Source organism: Hippichthys cyanospilos, chromosome 14 (assembly GCF_059441005.1).
Source record: "Hippichthys cyanospilos isolate Australia breed blue-spotted pipefish chromosome 14, RoL_Hcya_1.0, whole genome shotgun sequence".
Classification (NCBI taxonomy): domain Eukaryota; kingdom Metazoa; phylum Chordata; class Actinopteri; order Syngnathiformes; family Syngnathidae; genus Hippichthys; species Hippichthys cyanospilos.
In genome coordinates this window covers 10,711,215-10,734,711 of record NC_142382.1, presented here as the reverse complement: position 1 = coordinate 10,734,711, position 23,497 = coordinate 10,711,215, and the positions used below count along the sequence as shown (strand labels likewise).

The 23,497-nt window shown below is 38.6% G+C and overlaps 1 protein-coding gene across 1 annotated transcript in view; it reads right to left on the bottom strand.

Moving 5' to 3' along the window:
- Positions 1-17,375, bottom strand: part of kif26ab (kinesin family member 26Ab) — a 78,078-nt gene extending 60,703 nt beyond the window's left edge. Inside the window, exons 1-2 of the mRNA XM_088433629.1 lie at positions 17,241-17,375; positions 15,704-15,922 (exon numbers count right to left, since the gene is read on the bottom strand). Of these exons, the coding sequence (XP_088289755.1) occupies positions 15,704-15,922; positions 17,241-17,375 (354 nt within the window). The remainder of the gene's footprint in view (positions 1-15,703; positions 15,923-17,240) is intronic.
- Between the last annotated feature and the right edge of the window lie 6,122 nt (positions 17,376-23,497).

The window sequence follows — 23,497 nt, the reverse complement described above, 5'->3', positions numbered from 1 at the left end:
AAACATGTTTTAAAGCCATTTTTCTCTAGGGTTTCCAGCAAGATGCACATTTAAAAAAAAAAAAATCACCATTCACTTATATTTCTGTTTTGTTTTTTGTCATATTGTGGTTTATTGTGGACTACGTACGGAACAGAATCAGGAAAGGATGGATGGATGGATGGAATTCAGCCACAAGAAATCTTAGTTATCTTTGTTCACAAAAACCACTATCGGTAATCCAGATGATTGTTACGTGCACAAACAGCAAGAATGTAAAGTAAATGTCAGGTAACTTCAAGTGTGTGGTGATTCTTTTGATTGCAGGTGGCAGTCTGTTGTACCTTTTGTTATTTCTTCACACTGAACTTAAATGACCCACTTTCAAAACTTTGTTTCCGTGTAGCGGAAAATCTGGACAAAGCCTTAAAGTTGAGCGAGCCGCCACAAATGCACAAATCTCGCTTATTGCAACATTCAGCGGACATCGCTCAGCTTGTGCCGTAAGCTGCGAGTTCCCACAACAAGTGCTTTTATAGGCCCTGCTGCAGTAATGGTGAGCCACAAACGGCAGGGATGGAACGGCAGATTGGGGCTCATAAACAGAGAGGTTTAAGTTTAAGTGCCTGACACACACCAAGGAGATAAAGTGGCCCAGAGCTCTCCAGTAGCACACAGTCACATCATAAAATAGAGCAGCAGCAACAAGATGGGAAACATAAAGGATAGATATATTAATGGGAGTCACTTCATGGAAGGTTTATTGTGCGAGCATCCGCCGGGAGTGTCGACCAGTTTAAGGTGGCATCAATTCTCAAGGATCGTCATAAGTTTAATGTAAATAGAAATCTCTTTAGTTTGTCCGCATTCTCTCAAGCAGCTGACAAATTCAATGTACTGTAGTGTATGTTTTGGAGGATAGGGCATCTACACATCAATTCGACATTGACCAAAGAGGCCGACCGTCACTTGGCCGCGAAATCAACACTATGCTGTACGGGTTTGTTTTCCATAATGTATAGTAATGCACCTTGTAAACAGGTTCTGTGCAGGACAAAGAGAAAACAAAACTATTTAGGGCATTGCATTATTAAAATGTGCATGAAAGTCCAAAACATCAGGACCATGTCAAAAACACACGATCCAGCGTTTGAAAGCCAATTTACTTTTGTTTTTTGTTTTTTCACGGTGGAAATACATCAGTTATAAAAATCCATACAGATGAGGGTGACCTTTGCAGCAATCTGCCTATGGAGAAATTCACCGTTTTTGCAGCAGAATAAAAATGACTTTGCTGTCATTTTGAGGAAAGCATTGCTATGCTATTTCTTTTCAAATGTCAGCATGCAAATTGCAAAGCAATTGAAATCAAATCACTCAACCGGTGAAACAAAACAGCACAGGGGAGCGTGCATTTTCTGTGCGCCCACTACGCGGAAGATGTATATGCTTGCCAATAAGCGATTTATGAATATTTTACTCTAACAAAGATGTTACATTTTCATTTTGAGTTTGACCCCTTAATTTCCTGAATATATTCAGCTTGCCATTTTTGTATATAGATGAGTTTATGTTTGTTGTTTTGCATATTTTGCAAAAACAAAACAACAACACTATGCATGATCAAGTTGAAAAAAATCCCCTATCATATTTAATGGATGAAGTATTATATAAACGAGTCACTCTGATCGAGTCGCTGGAAACAGTTCAGACAATGTCTAATGTCAATTCCCCCCTGAAGCGAAGGCCACTAGGATATCAGAGCACAAGTCATTCACATTCTCCATTAATCAGACCCCTGTGAGCCCTGTGTGCTGGGATGAGGATATAATACCGACTGCAATAATGCAATCATAAATTGGTAGGCAGTTAAGTTGAGAAAGATGGATGACTTCTGAGGCAGACTGGAAAGGATGGTGGCGGAATGTGCTTTGTCTCTTTCTCTTTCCTCTGGTACTTACACGCACGTTCGCACGCCATCAATACGCACACTCGTCTTCACTCTCGGCGCATGGACACTCAAGCATGAAATGAACATGAGCGGCGTGAACTTTGACTGGCATTCTCACACAGGGCCAAGATTTATGGACCTCTGTATCTGTAGCCGAATGAGCTCTTCGCTGAAAACAATCCTTTTTAATTCCGTTGAAAATGTATTGAGGCTAGTTAGCCAACTATCTATTGTGCAGCGCAAAAAACAACTGCACGTCATGACGTCATTATTTACCACACAATTAACATGATATGCTATTTGGGGGCGATTAAAAAGGGAAACCATTTGGTTGGAGATGAGTTCTGGAGCTCACTCAGCCAGAGGGAGGAGGCCCCTGATACAGAAGCAGAACATGCCAGCTCATGTGGTCTGGAAATGCTGAGCAATCCCAGAGTAATGTTGCTGATCAATAGATTGATAGATGGAGCCAGATATTTACCACTAGAACATCTCCTAACTCACATTTTGAAAAGAACTATTGTAAACATTTTTGCTGTGTACACAGGAAGATATTTGAACTGATTCAAAATAGGATAAGTATAATTCCTGCTGTTTCTTTAGCTGTGAAAAAGTTTTTTGTTTTTTTTTCATTGAAGCTCATTTTGTTTATTGGCAGGGCTATTCAAAAACAATTACCAAAAACCTTTTTGTGCAGCATTGGCAAAGAAAGTGTCCATTGTGGTATAGACCAGGAATCTCTTTTTTTTTTTCGTATTTTCCCAACATTGCAAGCGAAAGCACTCTATAGCATTCCACTGTTAATGACGCATGGTTTTGAAGACAACATCCAGTAATATAGCATGGGAGTGGATCTTACTGGAATAAGGTATTCATAGTTTTGGATTCTTCATTACTGCTAGTTTTAATTTGGTTTAGTTTTTACTTTTTGGATATACCTAATTTTTGGAGAACATGCAAACTCCACACAGGAAGGCTAAAGACAGATGGAATTGAACTCGGGACTCAGAACAGTATGGCGGACAAGCTCACCAATCTTCCACCATTCTAAGCACTAACCGCAGTTATATAGACATAACACATAAATCCATACCATAACCTATATAACATGAAATTTGTTGAGAAACTCATTAAAAACTAGACAATCTTATTTTTTTACAAGCAATGATTCGGCAAGCAATGCAAAAAAGGTTGTGCGAAGAATTAACATGGATGTCAGTATTTTACACAGTTTGTTTGAAAAAAAAAAATTAAATCATAAAATACATTTTGCAAAAATCAAACAAATGTATTCAATGTAACAACTGACCTTGTTTTGCTGTGGTACAATTGTAGGGTTTTTTTCTTGTTCATTTTTCTTTAATCATTTTTTTGACTAGTTTTATTTTCTAAATGAAAATGTTTTCAAATTTTGTTTTAGTTTTGTCATTAGTAGACGTTCAGTACAAACTTTCCTGCCATTCAATTTAACAAACCTGACAGAAGTCAATTAACTAATCGACTGCCTCATTCTTTAAAATAGCCCTGTTATATGTAAAATTTGGTACAGAATGTCGGCATTCTTCCACGAGTTATATTTTATTGATTACATTTTTTTTTTTTAAAAAGATGTTGCTACTGTCTCCACTGTGTGGTCCACGAGCCGCAGAAGAGTCCAAACAATGCATAGCATCTCTCCAGAGTGATGGGAGAGAGCTCATTCACATCTGCCAAAGACCAAAACAAACAAAGCAATTTCAAGGCCACGTTAGGCATCGTACCCCCGATCGAGTATTTGCCTTGAGCAAGAGAGCCACGCCCGGAAAGCTCAGTTTGCCGTCCGCATATCCATCTTGGCAGGCGTTCACAGCACTGGCGTTCTCTTTCAACGCTTCACTATAAGCCAGGCGATTTGTCTGCTACCACAAGGCCTGCTGTCAATGGGGTACGTTTTATGGAGCCAGCAAGAGATTACCTCCAGCGCTGTGTATGTGTACCTACCCTAGCGCCTTGAAAATTTATCACAACTATCAATCAATCAATCAATCAAATTTTATTTATATAGCCCTAAATCACCGAAGTCTCAAAGGGCTTCACATGTTTCTCCAATACTCTGAATCAGACTCAATATTGGACTGCCCCTTCATTGTACACATCTCACTTCACCTTGACTTATGGAGCTGAACGCAAACACCCCCGTGACGGAAAAAGCAAACAAATCAGCATCGTATACACATCGTCACACTAGCGCGCGCAGGAACCAGGCCCGTATTAAAAAGTCACGCTGATTAATTCACTTGTAGTTCCACTTCTTGTTGTATATTTGTACTTTGCTCACTGACATTTCAGCTTTTGTTGTGTTCACACGCCGACACCGTAACGTATCACCTTGTCAGGCCAGACCGAGGCACCATTGTTTGGCTCCAGTCTGGCTTTTTGTTACGCATGATCCTGCACCCAACACCAGCAAACACAAGCCTTATTATGCAGGCCAGGCCTTCCTCAAGCACGTTTGCAATGACAAAAGGGTAAAGAATACACGTGTTGCCACAATGTCCACATTAGATGGGGTTTATGTAAAAACACTTGTCAAACAACAAAACACATGCAGGCCATTCTCTACAGACTATTCATCTGATCCATTATCTGTTTGAGAAGATATGAATCATCAACAAGTCAGTCCTTTGCAAAAGGATTTATGTTCTTGACTTTCTCCGAGCAAAGGGTACTCAGATTTTCAAAATTAAAAGCATGGGACAGAGCAAGTTAGCTGAAAATGAATTTTTGAATAAATTCTCACCAGGAACTATTTACAACGAATGCAATCACTCATCAATCTGGTGACCAGTGACTCTGCTAATACTTTTGCTAATGCTAGATTCAATCTTGGATCTGCCATCCAAGATTGACCAAGAATCAACAACTCTAAACAAGTCAATACACACACCATGATCAAATGTTTTGCTTGGTATTGTCGAGCAAATACAGTCAAAGTTCTATCCCCAACATGAGATTACATGCGGCTGTTCTATTTTTGTCAGCAAATAAATAATATAATGTTTCTGTGTAACCACTATGCTCAATACAATACTTTCTATTGCACCCCGTTTGCAAGTTGGATTAATGCAAATATCGGGGGAAATGCATGGTAAAAAATATGTCTAAAATTGAAAATATTTCCAATTTTGAATGGCAGTAAATGAGCCAGACATGGGCTAAATTTGTCACTTATAGGGTATACCTCTCAACCTCCCGTTTACATAAATTTTGAAAGGACAGCAGAATGGCATATTGAAAGTCTTCAGGTTTTGACAATATATACAATATTTTAGCCTCTGAGGGTTGTTTTTGCATGGTTTTCCTTTGATATCACACATCAAAAACCTCAAAAAGCCCAAGGTGGGTCAAAATTTTCCCCAGGGGTTATTATTTGTTTTTTTTTAAAACGAAACAGTGTCATTTATAAACTACTGAACTGATGTCAGTGGCAGTGAAATACTAACCAAAATGATTGCTGGTTGATATGAATATGTCAGGTATATTGATTTGTTTTGTTGTTGGTTTATTCCCTGGAGTGTATGACGGGCCTTTCATCAATCTACAATCCTCTGGCTTTACGGCTAAAAGGGGCACAGAAACACCAGGTCGGACAGATGGCACTTTGGAAAAAAAAAAAAATTAATTAATGCGTACCTGTTTTGTAATGCATATTACCACTACCTGTGGGATTTGAGTACCCAGCAGTGTTTCCTGGCAGGTGATAATTTTATAGTTAAGCTACCTGTAATGAGACAGACATATTCATGAATATTCAACATTAGCAAAGGTCTGTCCTTTTCCTTATTAACAAAATAAACTTTTCTTTGCTGAGGCTAAGATTTGAAAACCTGAATATTCTCACCAAAGTTGCATGGCCTAATTAATGCTTCCAGGTTATGATGCAGCTGCCTGATAGCGTTAATTAAGGACAAAGTCTTCAATGAATAAGAGACAGTACAGCCTTTATTTTTACGAAAAGTTTGGCAAGGAAATCATCTTAAATATTTTGGATCGCTTCGAAGACATCTTTAAGACACACTTTGTAAATTTGTATTTTTTTTGTGGGTGCTTGTGTGTGAGTGAATTGGGATTCATTATGAAGCTTTGTTCAGCGCCTGTCTCATCTTTGCTGTAGCAGATGTGCTCCTGAGCATTCAGGAGTGAGCACCTCAAGAAAATGCTGCTTTCTTCGAGCCTTCACCTCCAAGAACATTGTGACCCACCTTCTTAGGAAAAACTTTGTGCATCACTGTCATCCCTTGCGTCTGCGCATGGTAGAAACCATTACCATTCTCTTGAATGAGCACGCAATTATATAACATAGAGCAAGAATGGGCAAAAGACCCACATTCTGCGACGGCTTTCTGAGTGGGCTCCTATTTTTCCCCCCCGAGAAATTTTGAGGGGAGGGGGGGGGGGATTAGGGGTAGTATTTTAGTTTGGGTTTTTTTCAAGTGGGTGGAATATGTTTCCCAAATCTTTACTGCATGCATTGAGAAATGTATTATTAAATGAACACTGGCTGAATATTAAAGAGAAATATGCAAGTATTTTGTTCATTTTTAAAATGGGATTTTTGTCATATTTCCTGCCCACCCCGCACCAAAACAAAAAAAAGTAGCCCCCTCCAGTATTTAAGTTTCCCATGCCAGACATAGAAGTTTAAAAAGACAATTACATTTCTGCCAGACTGATAAGATACACGATACAGGTACATGATGGCGGCAAAAAAAATGGCTAAAATAGTTACGCAAGCAAGCATTAACTGTATCGTTGTATCTGTAATGTTATCATACCCTGTCGTTGTGACTTATCTCTGAGCACGGCGTAATTACACTCCACTGTTCCCACTTTGTTGCAACACTGTTTCCTTGCTAGTCTCAATCTCCTCTGAACAGTGAAAGCCTGTCATTTTCCTTTATTGTTGTTGTTTGTTAACCCATCTCCTTCCAACAGAGGTGATTTTGGTTTTGTACTCCTTGTATCGGCTGGTGGTAAACTAAGGATGGACCTGATGACAGTACAGAGGAAAAGAGGCTTAAGAAATTTTGTGAATCATCACAAACACAGGCTTCGGAACTTTGATACTTGCAGTTTGTGGAAAAATAGTACAAATACAAACTTTAGACTCAAGGGTGAAAAGAGTCCTTGAGTAATACTCGAGGCATTTTTCCTTGTGTCAGTTACCCGCTAATAAGTGGGCTCATCAGGAAAATGCCACCAAGCCAATTGTAGCAACAACTGTTAATGCTCTGCATTATAGTGAAATGCAGGAAGTGTGGTAGAAGGCCAATTTCAAAATGAACATTAATGTACCTGTTAGAAAGTATGGGCATGAAGGCCTTGATATGCTTTTTGTGTGTGTGTCGTGGAGTAACAGCTTGACTAGTCGTTCTATTGTTGCTCCCAACTACAAATACAAACAACATTAAATCACATTAAATAAATCACCAAGTCTGGTTGTTAACATATTACTTAATTACACTGATTTGGACTTAAAACATATGGCACATGTTGCCAGGTGTTTTCAGGTGACTCAGGGTCCATTATAGCTGTGTCTAGCAAAAATTAGATGCTAGCTAGTAGGGCTCAAGTGCTCCATATAGGCTGGCATGATAGATGTAGATCTAGAAGAGAAGAAAGTAGTGTATGACTAAGCAGTTTAAATTTAAGTGAACAATGTTGATGATCCAAAACTGATGAATATTTGTCCTTCATGATTAATTGAAATTTGCTACTTTGTCTTCTGTGTCTATTGTTAATTTTTTCCAAGCAAAGAAAATAGTTTTTATTAATAATGAATAATATTAATAAGTTTGATTTTCATCCAAATACTTGATAATTTATATTGATTAATTTATTTTTGTAGACTGAATACCACAGACAAGCAATAGCTGCATCCCTGAGTCAATTACTACTATAAGCGAATTTATGTAATGATTATCTTGAGGAACAGACATTAACTGTGCACTATACCCCTATAGTTGCACTGTGCTGGTCCAAAATGGGGCTGAGAAATGAAGAATATTGAAGTACACTTACCTCTAGAGAATTGCAAGCGAATGCTTTACTCAATAAAAAGAGTGTTCACTCCACTGAGCCTTTAATTTCATGGTACTCTACCACTGTAGGGCGCAGTTAGTGAAGCCCGCTATTTGACATTTTTAATGCTACGTTACCTTCGGTTTGATACCATTATCAACAAGACCTTTGGGAAAGGCACAATTTTAGGCAGACTTTTAACTAATTCAGTGCCATGAACGAGAATTCTCGTATTTTAAAATAGTAATAACAGTAATAAATGATCAAATTCCGGTCAAATACATTTTTTTTTTAATCGAGAGAAGCATTCAACCTTGACTAATGCTTACTAATGTAAGACAACTGAACACTGTAGTGATAATTGAGAAAATTGAATGGCAGTGTTTCCACACTTATAACACATATTAACTACATGTAATTCAAAGTAAGGAATTGAAGTCAGTCTTTCATATACCACCCATATTTACATAGACATAGCACACAATATTCGGTTGGCATTGAAAGATAGGATGAAAACGCTAAAAATACCCGCCCTCTAGAGGTTTCTTTTTCCAAAAACGCTTGGCACTGAAAGAGTTAAAAACATTTTGAACTTAACCTGGCCAGAATTCAAAAGTATGTATGTACACATGCACAACTTCAAAGCCAATCAAAAGTAATATTCAATCATCTCTGACCATAACCAGTAACCCAGAGGTCGAATAATCGTCACAACCAAGGAGAAACAATTAAGATGCTCAAAAGCACCAAAAAAAAAAAAATTGGAACTCATAAAAATGTGGCGGGCAGCTGCACAAAGAGTAAACAAAAGAAGTTGAGAGGTAAAATGGTGGTGAGCAGCTGCTGGAGTTCACAAATACAACCCCGCAGAGCAATGGAGAGCTATGACTGATGTCTGAGGTCTGTGCACCATTTGACACCACATTATCACTCTGTGCTCCCACACAGACACATGCCGTAAAACACAAGTCACACAGCGACCATGTATGACGCGAAGGGGCCTCAATTCTTCTTTCATGCCCTCGCACAATGCTAAATGTGCATGCACTCACACACACATGGCTCACATTCAGAGTTTTGATTTGATTTTAAGATAGGGTTAGACCAATAATCGACAATGCTGATTATTAGTGCAGATATTTGCCGTTTTGATGAATACTGCATCGTTATTTTTAAAAACTATCTGACATTGATAATTGATCAATTCACAATTATGTTAACTTCAGGGAACTACTGTAATATAAGACACACCTGTGTATAGGATACACCTATAATTCGGGGGTCCAATTCTGTATACACTTTATATTTACTTGTGTTCATATTCGCAAGTTATATTTTATATATGTGAGCTAAGTATGTTTCAGATTTCCCACATTGTGAATGGTCAGTGAACACAGCGCCACTGGAACGGTGAATGAGCAGTTTTTTTAATCCTTCTCCTTGTGACGCCGCTCGAGTTCTTTTTTCCATAAGTACCCAAAGTTGTGCAGAACTTATTTTCCACCAAGTTTATGATTGTCCGTATATGCCAAAAGACCGCAATTAATAAACAGGTCAAATTGAATTGTCATGTTCTGTTGGTTTTTGGATGTTGGGTTTATTTTGAGGGGTTTTGTTCCTTTCTGATTGCATAGTTCCTGTTTTTGTTCATCTTGTGACACCCCACGTTTGTTTTGATTTGGTCCACCTGTATGCCTTTACCTGCCCCTCGTGTTTCCACCAATCCACTCCCCCTACCTATTGTTTCCATCCCAGCTGTTGCGCGTCTGTCATTATTGTGTGTGTGTATATAAAACCACCACGTGACAGAAGTACCTTTCCGAGTTCTCTAATCGGTGCACACAGAGTGCATACCTCACCTCTCTTAATTGAATCATCTGGAGACATAAAGTTTACATGATCCTCTCTGTTTTTGTAATATTCCTGTGTGTGGCTAAGGATGGACTATGATGATGGTTCGGTCGCTTCTTTTATTGAAAATAATGCCTTAGCAACTTCAGCTAACACGAGCTGCTGTTAGCTGCAACAGGCTCTTGCTGCTAACAGACAACTGACATCCGTCCTCTAGCTCTTACTGCTTGGTAATTATCGTACGTAAGAATATGGCCAATACAAATGCACATCAAAGCTCGGCACAAGGCAAGAACAGAAAGTGATCGACAATTAATCTGTAACAGTTCTGGGGGGGAAAGAATGGGCTTTTTGAACAATATAAATCTATTCAAATTATAACACCAGAGACACTTTTAAAACTATCATTTTCTAACCCCCCAAACTTTCCGCCAGTTACTTGGTCCTGTTTTCCAACCAGGCTGCCTTCACCTGTGCCAGTTCATGAAAGTCTAAGTAGACTCTAACACAATCAAAATTTAAAACAAAGGATTAGCCTGAGGGTGCCGAAAAAGGAAGACATGTATATCTCACCCGCCCGTCTGAAAGGTAGCACTACAGTTACTCCTTTGCAACATTGCCTTGCAAACACTTGTGCACGAACAACAATGGAATGACCTTGCTGTACTCTCAACCATGGCAACTAAATACTGTTGAGTGACAGCTATTGAAATTCGTGTGTGGGAAGAGAAGCATTGATTGGGAAATTACACTAGTACACAATGTCACACATGAAATTAAGATTCAGGTCACTTTTTAGCCCAGCAAAAACGGTGATAATGGGGTGAAGAGTCAAGCAGTAACAAAAACATGTTACCCAACTTAAATTCTGATGAAAAATGAGGTTGCTTTGCATCACCTCCAACTAATTCACAATTGTGAGCTCTATAAGAGCCCAGTAGGAAGGTTTCTGTTAATGAATTAGTGTGCTGGTGGAGCTAACAAGATTCAACACTGCATTTGTATTCATGAAGCTGAGTTTATGATAGGGTGTTAAACACTGCTGACTCCATCATTGACCTGCAGTGTCTACAACCACCAAACATGTAGCTAAAAACCCTTACATAAGCACATTTTCACATGAAGGCAATTACTAGACATTTGGGGTTGGGGAAATAAACACTAATTGAAATGATATTGAGGAAGTTCTTAATTTTGAGTTTGTGATGTTTTCAGGGTGCTTTCCTCAAAGAATATGAAAGGCATGGCAAAAATAACCGGTGCCCCTAGCCTAGAGAGACTGTTTAGAATCGCCTGTAGTAATTGTTTAAACTGCAAGTCTACCACAATCTATCCTCTCAAACACTTTAAATTTAAATCTATTTTACTTCACGTATAAATCTCGCTGTCTTTAGCCTTTAACGCACAGAACAGTGAACAACAACAAATGTCTTCATATACAGAAAATGCTGAATTATTGTCTGGGTTTTTTTCAAGGTCGCAGAAGTCGGCAGAAGTTTGCCAGACGCCTGCAGGGACTTTTGAATTTTTTTTAAATGTATTTGTTGGCAAACCATAGGGAACATTTGCAACTTTTTACGAACTCTGACATAAACAAAATGCACATGCTTATGCATATACATACTCATATGGCGAACCTATCTCATCCCCTAGCTCTAATCTAAGTTGTTTATTGGTTATTTATTGGTTTATTGGTTGAGATACATCAAATCAACGTACTTCTTTCCCACCAATTTGTCATATCAATTGACTCAGGCCTATATAGCCACCTTGTGACATTTTTAACATTTGTATTTGCATTATCAAAAGCACAAAAATAACACAGTCGCATTTATCTACAAAGCTGTAGCTAAATGTATTGTTGCTAATGTGAAGCTGGTAGGATATCATTACCCTCGCATGAAGGCTACCTGGCTCTCCTCTTGCCCTTTTGAGCTAGTTCTTTTTTTAAAAGAACCATATTTTATCACACTGTGGGGCATGAGAGAATGTCAGCACTGTTATCGAGAAGTTGTCCTGTCCAAGCTTGGCCACGGGCATCAAATTAGCACATACTGGTATCAGTCACCTCAGGCAATGGGCTACACACAAATCTAATCACAAATTGTGGTCACTGACACTCTTCTGCCTTGATTTCATGGACTGGCTGAGGACACAGACACACAAAAACAAGAAGGAAAGCGCGAGTAAGCATGAGAGGATTTTAGCCACCCAACCGCAAGGTCCTGTCTGCAGTCTGTGATTACTGCAAGGCGCTAATTTGCTACTTTGAAGTTGGAGTTTTACAGTATATGGCCCTCTTTCTTTCTGTAATTCCCGGCTACCGTGTCTTGCCACAATAAGCTTAGTCCACAATTATTGAATCCGCTTCTCTCTACTGAAATAATGCCCCTAGGTTTTAATTATGCAAATAAAAGTGGATGAATTCTCATTTGATCAGGTCTGGGTGGGACTGTGGAGGGGGGTTGTCTCAAACATTTCTGCATGTTTTTCAATCATCCGCTGTTGGGTTAGTATTAAAACAAAGATATAAAAACAATTCCATGAACCTTCAAATTTGCATAATAATAAATGACTCAAAAGGCCCCAGTTGGTTGTATGAAATGGGTCGCTCCCTGCAGGTACCCATCAAGTGGAAGCAAATAAATAATTGGGGACACAGACGCACAACAAAGAAGATACTGTTAGTGTGCTTTTCCTTCTGGGTCAAACGAAATTGTTGTTGCATATAGTGCTTCGACATCAGAACAGAGCTGAGTTCCAACACAGCCCCGAGGCCTTACAATTTGACTATTTGCATTCAACCAGAATGTTATCTTGCAAGATTGTGAGATCGGCATCTCGGGTATCAACGGCACAAGGATTTACTGGAATGTAAGACTGTTATACACTCAGCGCGGCTGAAATATGATGCCTTTTAGTTTTTAAAAGATTCACATTCTCTTCACTCGAAAAACAAGTGAGTTAATAAAATAAACCAATTATGGGTGAAAAAAGCACCCTACCTAATATTTGGGTGAATTTGGCCCAGCTTTCTACAAAACATATATAATATTATTAAATATCCTTTTTTGACCCTTTTTTGGGGTATTTTTAACCTAACTGTTTTCAAAATTTAAAAACAGTAGAAAGAAAGAAAAATTGCCGGTACACAGACTGGGTGGAAAAGGGATCAATCCAACATTTGGGGTTATGTATTTAACCCAGCATTTGGGCTATTTAAATAACCCGGAACATAACCCTTTTTAGTGATGTTTGTCTCTACAAAAAAAAAAACATTTAAATTTAATCACAAAACCGTTGTTTTGTGGGTTATACAAGCTTGTTTTGAATGACAAGCCTATTTTCAGTATTTGTACTTTAACCAAAGATAATTTTGGGAGGCAGTTTTTCTTTTACCCAACTCTTTGAGTTCAATCCAACCCAAATTAACCCAAAATACTGAACTAAACTGGGTGAAAAGGAGACTTTTTGGGGGACATTTGTATTACCCAATAAGTTGAAAATTCCCTTTTTCACTCATTTTGGATTGTTCATGACCCAAATGTTCTTAGCGAGCTTAAGTTTATCATATTTGTTGTGTGATTTTAAGACAGGATGAATACATGATTATTTTTTCGTTTTATGGATAGCAATGTTAATTTTCTTTAAGTTTGTTTTTTACTATTGTATGACTGTTAAAGGTGTTTGATGAAATATTACCTGTACATTATATTTTATGAAAGAGCCCATTTATAATTCTAACAATTTCTACTACCCATGAAGGAAAAAAAAAAATCATGTAATACATTTCCCCATGCTGGATCCTGTGTATTACAGCTCCATCATGTTGGGCAAACACTCTCTGTGAATATTCACCTACATTGAACTACTACTGTATTCAAACAATAAGCCTACAGCTAGGGTGGGGGAGAGGGGGGGATGTCTGGGGACCAAGCTGACTTCCTGTTCACAATAACGGGTCAGCCAGCGGATGAAGAAGGAGGGGGAGGCGTAACTTTAGGTAAACAGTCATCGCTCTCGTTTAGTGACAAACCCAAACACAACATTGGCCTATTTCTGACCAGATCCAGCAGGTAGCACCATGCAAATGTAGCATGAGTCCCTCCTAGGTTGCCACCTATGACCTTATTCCCGCAATTTGAAGCAATCTTTCAGGTCAACAGATGAGAAACTCAAACTCACAAAGACAATGGCTTCATTATGCATTAGGGATTCTATGACCATACTCAACTTAACGCACCCTGCCATCATCATTTGGCACCCCGAAATTAAGGTCCAATTTAGCTATCAACAAGTGCACACTGGTGATCTCCCGGCATAGAGCACCTGGTGAAGGCCATAAAGTGCTGTTGAAGTGTCCTGCACTAAAAAGGGTGGTCAGTTCCCATGGGAGAAAAACACAAAGGGAGGCTTAATGTGTTTTCTTACCTGATACCCAAATATGGATCTGATATGCACTGAGCACAGACCACCCATGAAGATGTCTGGAACTTAAAAGTCCAGGTGCCCCTTGTCCCTTGTATACCTGCCCCTCTATGAACATCAGCTGCTATGGGATTTGGAGGAAGAACCTCGAAGCGCTCGTAACCCAATCTGACTTTTTGAGACTGCCTCACTAAAATGGAACAAACAAAAGGCGGGCTGCGCCGGGGGGCAATAGCAGCCGTCACAACAACAGTGGTCTCTGAGCCTATATTTAAACGTGGTGGGAACTGTGCAAGCAGACATACAGGAACACTTTCAATGCACAGTGAAGGTCGACTGGGACACGACTTCCTCCTTAGTCTACAAAGTAAGTGGCTGGTTTAGTTCAATCCCCTCTAACCCCTTCCTTAGACCCAGCAGCAAAATGAAAAGATAAGCATTGTTTGGCCAAACAATGGCCCACTTTCAAACTCTACAAAGCATCCAATTGGGCACCCGGGGCCAGTTTTTGAAGTTAAGGACTGTAATAAACAACTTCTCCCTGTGCAGCTACAAACTGGAGAAATGTAATCAAGCGTCTTTAAATTGAAGGTTAAAAGCAGGTGTAAGTGGTGTCCATGCAACATTATGAGTAAGCGAAGAACAACTTTTGAGCAGTGATTGTCCACTCAATGCACAAACGGGAAAGGATCCTGTCCGAACCTTCACAATGTTGATGTACTGTTGAGCAATTGTTAGTTATCGTTAGGTCTCATGATGGCAAAATGTGAACAGTATGATTAAGAGAAATGTATAAATATGTTCAATCCACTTCATGGATCAAACAGCTTGTAGGAAAAGTGCAAAATGTGCTAAAACACTTGCACACTGTGCATTATTTTATAAGTGTAGATTGCGGTGCCTTTTATTTTCATAACTGAGTATTAATGTTTTGTGATTAGAGAAACTATACATCTACATTTCTGGCCTTGGACCAAATACAAATACATTTTCTTTGCCCTCCAACAATTGGCTCCTCAAATAGCAGTACAAATATCCCTGAGGGTATGTGAGATTTAACAGGGTTTTTCACCTATCAGCAAATCTAATTAAATGCTTTTGCATGTCATGAGTGTAAAAGTGAAATGTTCTTTTCAAATTAAGAACAAATTCATAGGACTGTGAAGCTGTATATTGCTAAATTGCGTCACAGTGACGCCTGACATTGTCTGCCTTTATTTAGAAATGTTTCATATGGATATGTATTGTGCATGTGTAAATAAAATAGAAATGGTTGGTACTGCGCTTTGTTGTAAGTCTTTTTAGGGGTACTTGACTATGGAAAAATTCACAAGGGGTAATCTACATCATAGCAAAAAAGCTGAGAGCCACCAGCTCCAATGGATGCCTACTCCAAAAGCAGAACAAAGGAGAGAGAGAGAGAAAACCATCTACCTTGAATGAGTTTTGGTCAGCCAGGGCCAAGGCCAACTTCCTCAAGTCGGACACTTTCTTCTGACAAGCGTGACAAAAGCCTCCCTTCTCCTCCGTCTCGGGCAGAGAAACGGAGCCGGCGCCCTCGGGGGCAGGCCGGCTGCTGCAGTGAGTGTCCTCCGCTGAGAGAAGCCTCTTCCTGGGGGTGGCCGGAGATTCTCCAGTCCGACATCCCTCCAACTTCAGGAGAGGGAAAAAGATGAGTTTTTTGTTAGTTTCACCTGTCATCGTAAACGCTGCATCCTGTTCATCCACTAATGAGCAGGTGTATATTTTGACAACGTGCTTTAAGAAAATTCCACCAAACCACGTTATTTTAACACTTACACTTGCATGCCCCACTTCGCCAAATTGGTCGTCAACAGATGCATTCATATTGCACCATAAAACACCTTTATGACTTAAAACAAGCCGGATCGGTTGTGATCGAGAAGTGGACGAGTCATATCGGCTGCGGAGATGACTTAGCTGTGACCTGTCATCTGTTGAAGTCCACTTTAAGGTGTCCCGAAGAGTTTACGAAGCTGCACTGCGGGGGAGGCCAGCAGCGTGCTGAGTGGTGCGCAAGAGGCGGTATTGTTGTGTCGGAATGGGAGGGCTAAAAAGTACAACTACAGTATCAGTGCAACTGAAAGCTCAGTGCACAAAATGCCATTTAAACAAGTCGCTTCATTTGTTGTCAACAGGTTTTAAGCAAAGACATTGTGAATGTTCACAACGCTCAAAATTTGTATTATTTTTCAATGGGGAACTATTCTAAAATATGTATCCAGAAATATCAATAGCAAGATACAAATAATATCATATCATATAATTCAATTAAATTTTAGATGGTATTTAGTTATTAAGATAAAGAAAGAAATTATGTGCGCATACGTGTTGCCTTGCAAGCGTCCAGGCGCCTTAAACGAAGCCCTGTTCACATTTGACGTTACTCTGGCGCCACCATTTGGCAAGCAGTAGTAAGACCTCTTTATCCGGAGTGGCGAAGAAGTGAGGACTAAGGTTAAATATTTCATTAGTAAACTTTCAATATTTCATAGTGGGGGCTGACGTAAGAGATAGTGGCCTCATTGAACACAGGAGAACACTCCCGTGCCCTCATATTACCTCGTTTTTCGTTGTTGGTGGTGTTTTTACTTTTTTGTAAAATAAAAATGTATTTGTCAATTTTTTTATTTAGAGGGAATTTTTTGGCGTACATTGAACTAACCTTTTCACGGCGGCTTTATAATGTGCAAGAATCCATCAATGCAAGTATTTCCAGTTTATAAACAATTTTGTGTTCCTAGTGTAGTTGACATGTTTAAGTTAAAAAGTCGGTTTTATATATACATATACAGAATAATACAGAGCACAACAACTTGCCCCCTCAAACTGAAGTTTGATGTTCAATAAAAACCAAGTGATAATCGTCGCTACAAGTTCTGATTTTCAATTTCACTCGCAGTACTTTATATCAAATAACGACGTCTACAATGTCGACGAGGTGTTTTACCTTCTTTTTTCTTTTCAGCAAGTGACTGGTAAATCCAAAGATGATGTCAGAGTCAACGAAGATGGTGCCCAGGTCGATGACGCCGGGCTCGGGCTTGCCCCCTCCGGAAGAGCCCGGTGAGTTCGGTAAAGCCATGCGGGGCTGCAAATATCACCTCCACTTAAATCCCACTCGTCCTATCGCATCCCGAGCGCCATCGAAACCAGAAGGTGTTTGGACCTCGCCAAAAAAGAAGAAAAAAACTCCACATGCTATTTTTATTCCGGGAATCCACAGAATTGGCACATAATAATCTTTCAGAATTCCATGACGTGAAGCCATACAATCCATACGAGGCGCTCCCCATCCACTGGGATACTTCTAGGACATCATCTGAGGAGGACCATGTGATCCTCTCTGCTCTCTTGCCTCCCCATCACCCTCCCCTTTAACTCTCCCCACCCTCCCTCCATGTTCCCTTCTCCTCTCTCTCTCCTGCCCTATTCACTATACATGCAGTGCTCCTATTGCCAAGATGTATCGCCAAGACATTCCCAGCAATAATCACTGACACATCCCAGTGATAGCCCCCATAACATTCACAGGCAGACATGCAGTGAGTCTGTGTGTACCAAATCACCTCATGTGGACTTATTTAATGCTGTCATTTCTCTTTAATAGTCCTACAGGATGCACAATATACATATATATACATATACAGTCTCGTGCTGAATAGTATACTGATGTATTGCAAGGTAGCATCAATGATTTTTTTTCATGATACATATAAATCGCAGGGATGAACTAGAAGTGATTGACTTCGGATTGATTTTGACATACAGTTCTGCAGCAAATCGTCAACCTAATCAGCATTACTACCTCAGAGTGTCCGCTCTCACCAATGAAACTTCAGTGTGACCCCTGTTCATCTTTAATACAGCGACTGAGAATTCAATAAGAGTTCATGATTGTGGATCAATATTCAACAAATAGCATTCATTTCAGTATTTCCAGCAGGCTTGAGTCTTGTTATCATACAGATTGAATTGTTGCGGTTGTTGGGTGGCGTTTGCTTTGGTACCCGTGGATCTGTATGAATTTAAAAATATGAGTAGGGATGACAATGGAGAAGAAATTTCCACATTGTTGTCTTTATCTTCATACTGCACGTGACCACAAGAGGAGTTGATCATGTCAGGATGCTGAGTTGAGGTCACATCTGGACTAAGACATTGTTTTTTGTATTCTTCAACTAGATAAACCCTTTTCAACTAAACATTTACACAAAAGGATTCCCACTCATTAGTGCTCTCATTAATGGTATACAGTATTAATTTATACTACAGTAGAAGATCCTTTAATTGTTTCCCTCAGGGAGAATTCAAATCACTGTATAGTTTGTTCTTGCTACTACATTCCATTAGCCTAGATAACAAGTGTGCATAGAACAAATTTACACTCCAAGCAATTGCAGGTTCTATGCCTGCCAGGGCACCTCAGACAATAAAATAACTCTAGCAACCGGTGACTTTTTTACTCAACTTCTAGTTTTTCACATGTCCACAGCAGCAGCCTTTCTTTAATCTCCAACCAACCCCAAAAGCCAATATTTAATTACTCATATACATTTTTAGTTGCATGAATTTGGTAATGGATTGAAATCATCCTTTAAATGCACTGCAATCACATCATAGTTGTACCAGAAACCATCAATGCCATCCAGAAAAGCAATATAAGGGCGCGCATCTGTTATATATAATACATAATCTGGCGCAAAGAGTAACGATTATCTGTATAAAAACATGACATAAACTAAAAAATAATGCAATTAAATGCATCATGCAAACCAGAGATGAAAGATATGTTTTGCTAGTTTAAGGTGGCAAATTTCGCTGGATCAATATGAATTGTGATTGATTCAACGGTCCCATAATTGTTTAGGTTACATCTGCCAATACTACTTATCCTCAGGGCCTGGGTCACGGAAAAGAAAATCTAAATTTCACATTCACATACTGAAAGCTGTGCCGTCAAGAAAAAAAAATAATAGATAGTTAGGAATAAAGCGAAAAGTACTATTATTTCATTTGGAAGTACTTAGTATTCCTAAGTATGCCTAGTGTTAGGAATCTCCCCTAAAGATGATTGATTCCTTGCTCAAGGGTACCTCTGCAATCCTTGCGAACTAGTGCCAATTGTCACAATATTTTGATCAATGCCAAGTATCCTTAGTAAAAATATGAATTAAAAAAATAGCATTTTGATTAATATTGTTTGTGCAATATGAATTAATCTGCAAATTCAACTGTTTTGTGCCTATCTTGGGGGAGTGACCATTTTCCCACTTGCTGTCATCTAATAGTCACATACTGGTGTGGTGTGTGTACATATATATATATATATATATATATACACACACATATATATATATATATATATATATATATATATATATATATATATACACACATATATATATATATATATATATATATATATATATATATATATATATATATATATATATATATATATATATATATATACACACATATATATATATATATATATATATACACACATATATATATATATATATATATATACACACATATATATATATATATACACACATATATATATATATATATATATATATATATATATATATATACACACATATATATATATATATATATATATATATATATATATATATATATATATACACACATATATATATATATACACACATATATATATATATATATATATATATATATATATATATATATATATATATAATGTGTGTATACTTTTTTTTAACTACGGTAAGAGTTGTTCAGGTAGCAAGTGATCACAGCTGACCTTTTTCCTGAATGTGGTCTTGTGACGTTAGCAAACTGAGCTGTGATTGGTCGTGACCTGAGCCCTGAGCAACATTGCCACCTTCTCAGATGGATAAACCAATTTTGCTGCTTTATTTACAACCTGTGAATGAAATATTAATCATAACATATTGTTTAGACTCTCGGGGCTTCATACAACTTGTTATTGTAAAGAATAGTTGGCGGTTGACTTCCGCTTTAAGTTTATTGCCATGCCTTGGAAATGATACTGAAAAGAAATGCTGCAATCAGAATCCTCAGTGTAAGAGTTGGAAGCATTGCTCAAGGGTACCTCAGCAGTCTTTAAAAAGAAAGCTGTTATCTCCTGACGGAACTTTGTACAGAATAGTGAAACCTGCCACAAACAGCCAAAATACTCAAGTGATTGATAGCTCCCGAAAAAACTGCTGACAGAGGAATCAAGATGGCGTCAAAGCACTTGTCTAAATTAAACTTCTCAACTCACTTCATCGCTACTGTAGTTTATTGGTACTAATAAGGCAAGAAGAATGTAAAAAGAAGCTCCTCAACTTCAACATGTAGGGGAAGTATTTTTTTTACAACCATGGCATTTTTTAAGCAAATAACAAATTATAGGTTTAAAAAGTCTCAAATACTGTTGATGAAATACTCAGTCCCTGTGCCCCAATAAAGTAATGTTGTCGCTTTGTGTGAGCAGAAGCAATTTGTAGGTAATATGTTCATCAAAGTTTGCACTCCATTGTCATCGTAGGTAAACGATGATTACATGAAGATTTACATTCTCGCAGAACGTCAACCAGGGAGTTGAATAATTGATATTTTAGGGCGGGATCAATTATTGCAGCAACAAACATCAAGTCTATGTGACAAGCAGAAGTACACACTTATTTGTGAGGGAGTGGAGGCTGGGCTTGTCACTAGGCCGATAATTACAATCCATAGTAAAGATGATTTACCACGTCCGTCACTCAGCTCCACACCCATCAGCAGAGGAGGTCTGAGTTGAGGCTTCGTTGATGAAATTCCATGGAGGGAACCCCTCGGGACTTGAGCTGCTACATCTGCTGTATTGTGCACGTACAGGGAAATGGCTCAGGGCATCTCATTAAAGCCTCTCTTCTGTCTCAGACATGCTTGTGAGACCTGCAGGCTTTGGCACCGCGGTGCGCGCACGGACAAGGCTTTGTGAGAACCGTTTAGCAAATATTGATAGTTCTGCCGCATGGAGGGCATCAAAGGGAAAGGAGACAAGGGGGATCATGGGTGCACTCTGCATTCATGAATGATTGATGTCGTATTCTTTGGGAAAAGGGCATTTGGAATTTGTTGCAAGATTGTCTGATTTGGGTTCCCCTCCACGCAGGTCTGGGTATGAAGAGTAACGTGGAAGTGTCTTTTAAGTGTCTTTTAATAAACTGGTATTGTGCCTCCAGAAGGAAAAAAAAAAACAGTTTTACCTATCATGTAAATCAATAAAAATCCAGTCGTCATTTATACTAAATGCTGCTGAAGATGAGAGCATATCAGTACATAAAACTTGATTCGAGCCCAATTCAGTTTAATACATATTTATCGTCTGGAAAGTGCTTATGAGTTATTTTGGATTTATGAAGCAAATGGTGATGAAACTACATGCGGATGAACTCGTGGCCAGAGGAGGGTGCTGTTTAAAAGGATTAAAAACAAACGAACAAACCAAACGTTAGTCTTATTTGTGGGAGGAAGCTGAAATTCGACCCAGGAAGTGCAGTCAAGATCTGTAACTTGATACTTTCACCATTTCATCCATAGGAAAAAAAATATGGTCTGTGATCTACTTTACTTTTAACTTTATTTCTAGAGCACCAAAGGAACAACCACCACAGTTGTGTCAACTAAAACATTATTTTTCAAATTATATATATATATATATATATATATATATATATATATATATATATATATATATATATATATATATATATATATATATATGTATATATAAAATTCACTACCATCCTTCCCTGCACAAATGCACGTTTGACATCTGTTGTTAGTGGCAGTGTTGATCGCGGTCCTCAAGGGCTATCATGCATGTTTTCTAGGTTTCTTTCCCCGACACACCTGATTCAAATGATCTGCTCATCAGTAATCTCAGCAGAAGCCTGATAACGATCCTTATTGTGTGAATCGTATCGGAGAAAGAAACCTGGAAAACACGCATCGAGGACAACTTTTGAACACCCCTGCTCTAAACTTTCGTTGTCCTCATTGTCCTGCTGTTCTACTAGAGGCCTTTTGCTGGTCGCGAGGTACAGGAGGTTATGGCCAGGTAGCATTGAAGAAGAGCTTTCCTCACTTAAAGGGATGCTAAACATATTTAGCCAATTTCAGCAGTAAAATGTTAATATTTTGTCTATAATTCATTTGATGACTAAAGTACTTTTCATGAACAAATACAGTATTTAAAAAAAACACACACATTTTGCTACTTGCTAAATAGTGTCGTTATCACTAAATTAGAGACAAAATATTAACTTTTACCACTGAAAATGTTCACATAAGTATTCCTTTAACATTCTTATCCTGAGCTGCCCCTTCCCAATCAACCACAAAAGTACACAAAATAAATATGTATTGTTTGACGGCCAATTGACAAAATCTGGGTGATAACGTAATTTCTCCTGCAAGGCCATCAATGAAAAATGAATGGGAATCCATTTTGATCAATCTGAACACCACATTTGTTTTTACTTCAAGTTATAAAAGTCACACAAACCGAAATACGATTTCATATAAGACACACAGCAAGAAGAGGAATGATTTCTTTCTAAGTATTTGAGGTTCAACCGCCTTCCTTAGTGGCTTGCAGGTAAAACGGGCACCATGTGGCTGTATGTTGTCTCTGCAGCAATGATTGTCCACACAGGTCGGCTGTTCACCTCCACAGTGACTCAACAGAGACCAATTATTTTTAACGACTTGTTTTAATCAGGACCTTTAATCACAGCAACAATAAACAGAGAAAATACGAGCAAAGCTGTTATGCTGCTAACCATCACATGCGTGCCAGCAGCGTGATCAGACAGAACCAGTTGGGGTGTTTTTGTTTTAAGAGCCCTCTGCAAATTTTTGATGGTTATTTTTCTTTGTGGTAATAAAGAGGCACAAACAGAACAAGGCAAACTGTAAATATCGCTTAAAAATCTTCAAATGTGAGCCCTGAGAAGTCCTTTCTCGTTCCATCGGATGGCCGGTGCATCTCAGCAGCAAATGTCTGACTGGTCAAGTGGTCCTAAACATTTCACAATTTTTTCAAAGAACTGTTGAACTGTCGAGAACCACTCAATCAGGGAGACCACATTCATGCTGAAAATCTTGGATTCTGTTACTAAAAAAGGTATCGCTACAAGAAGAGGTTTTAAAGGG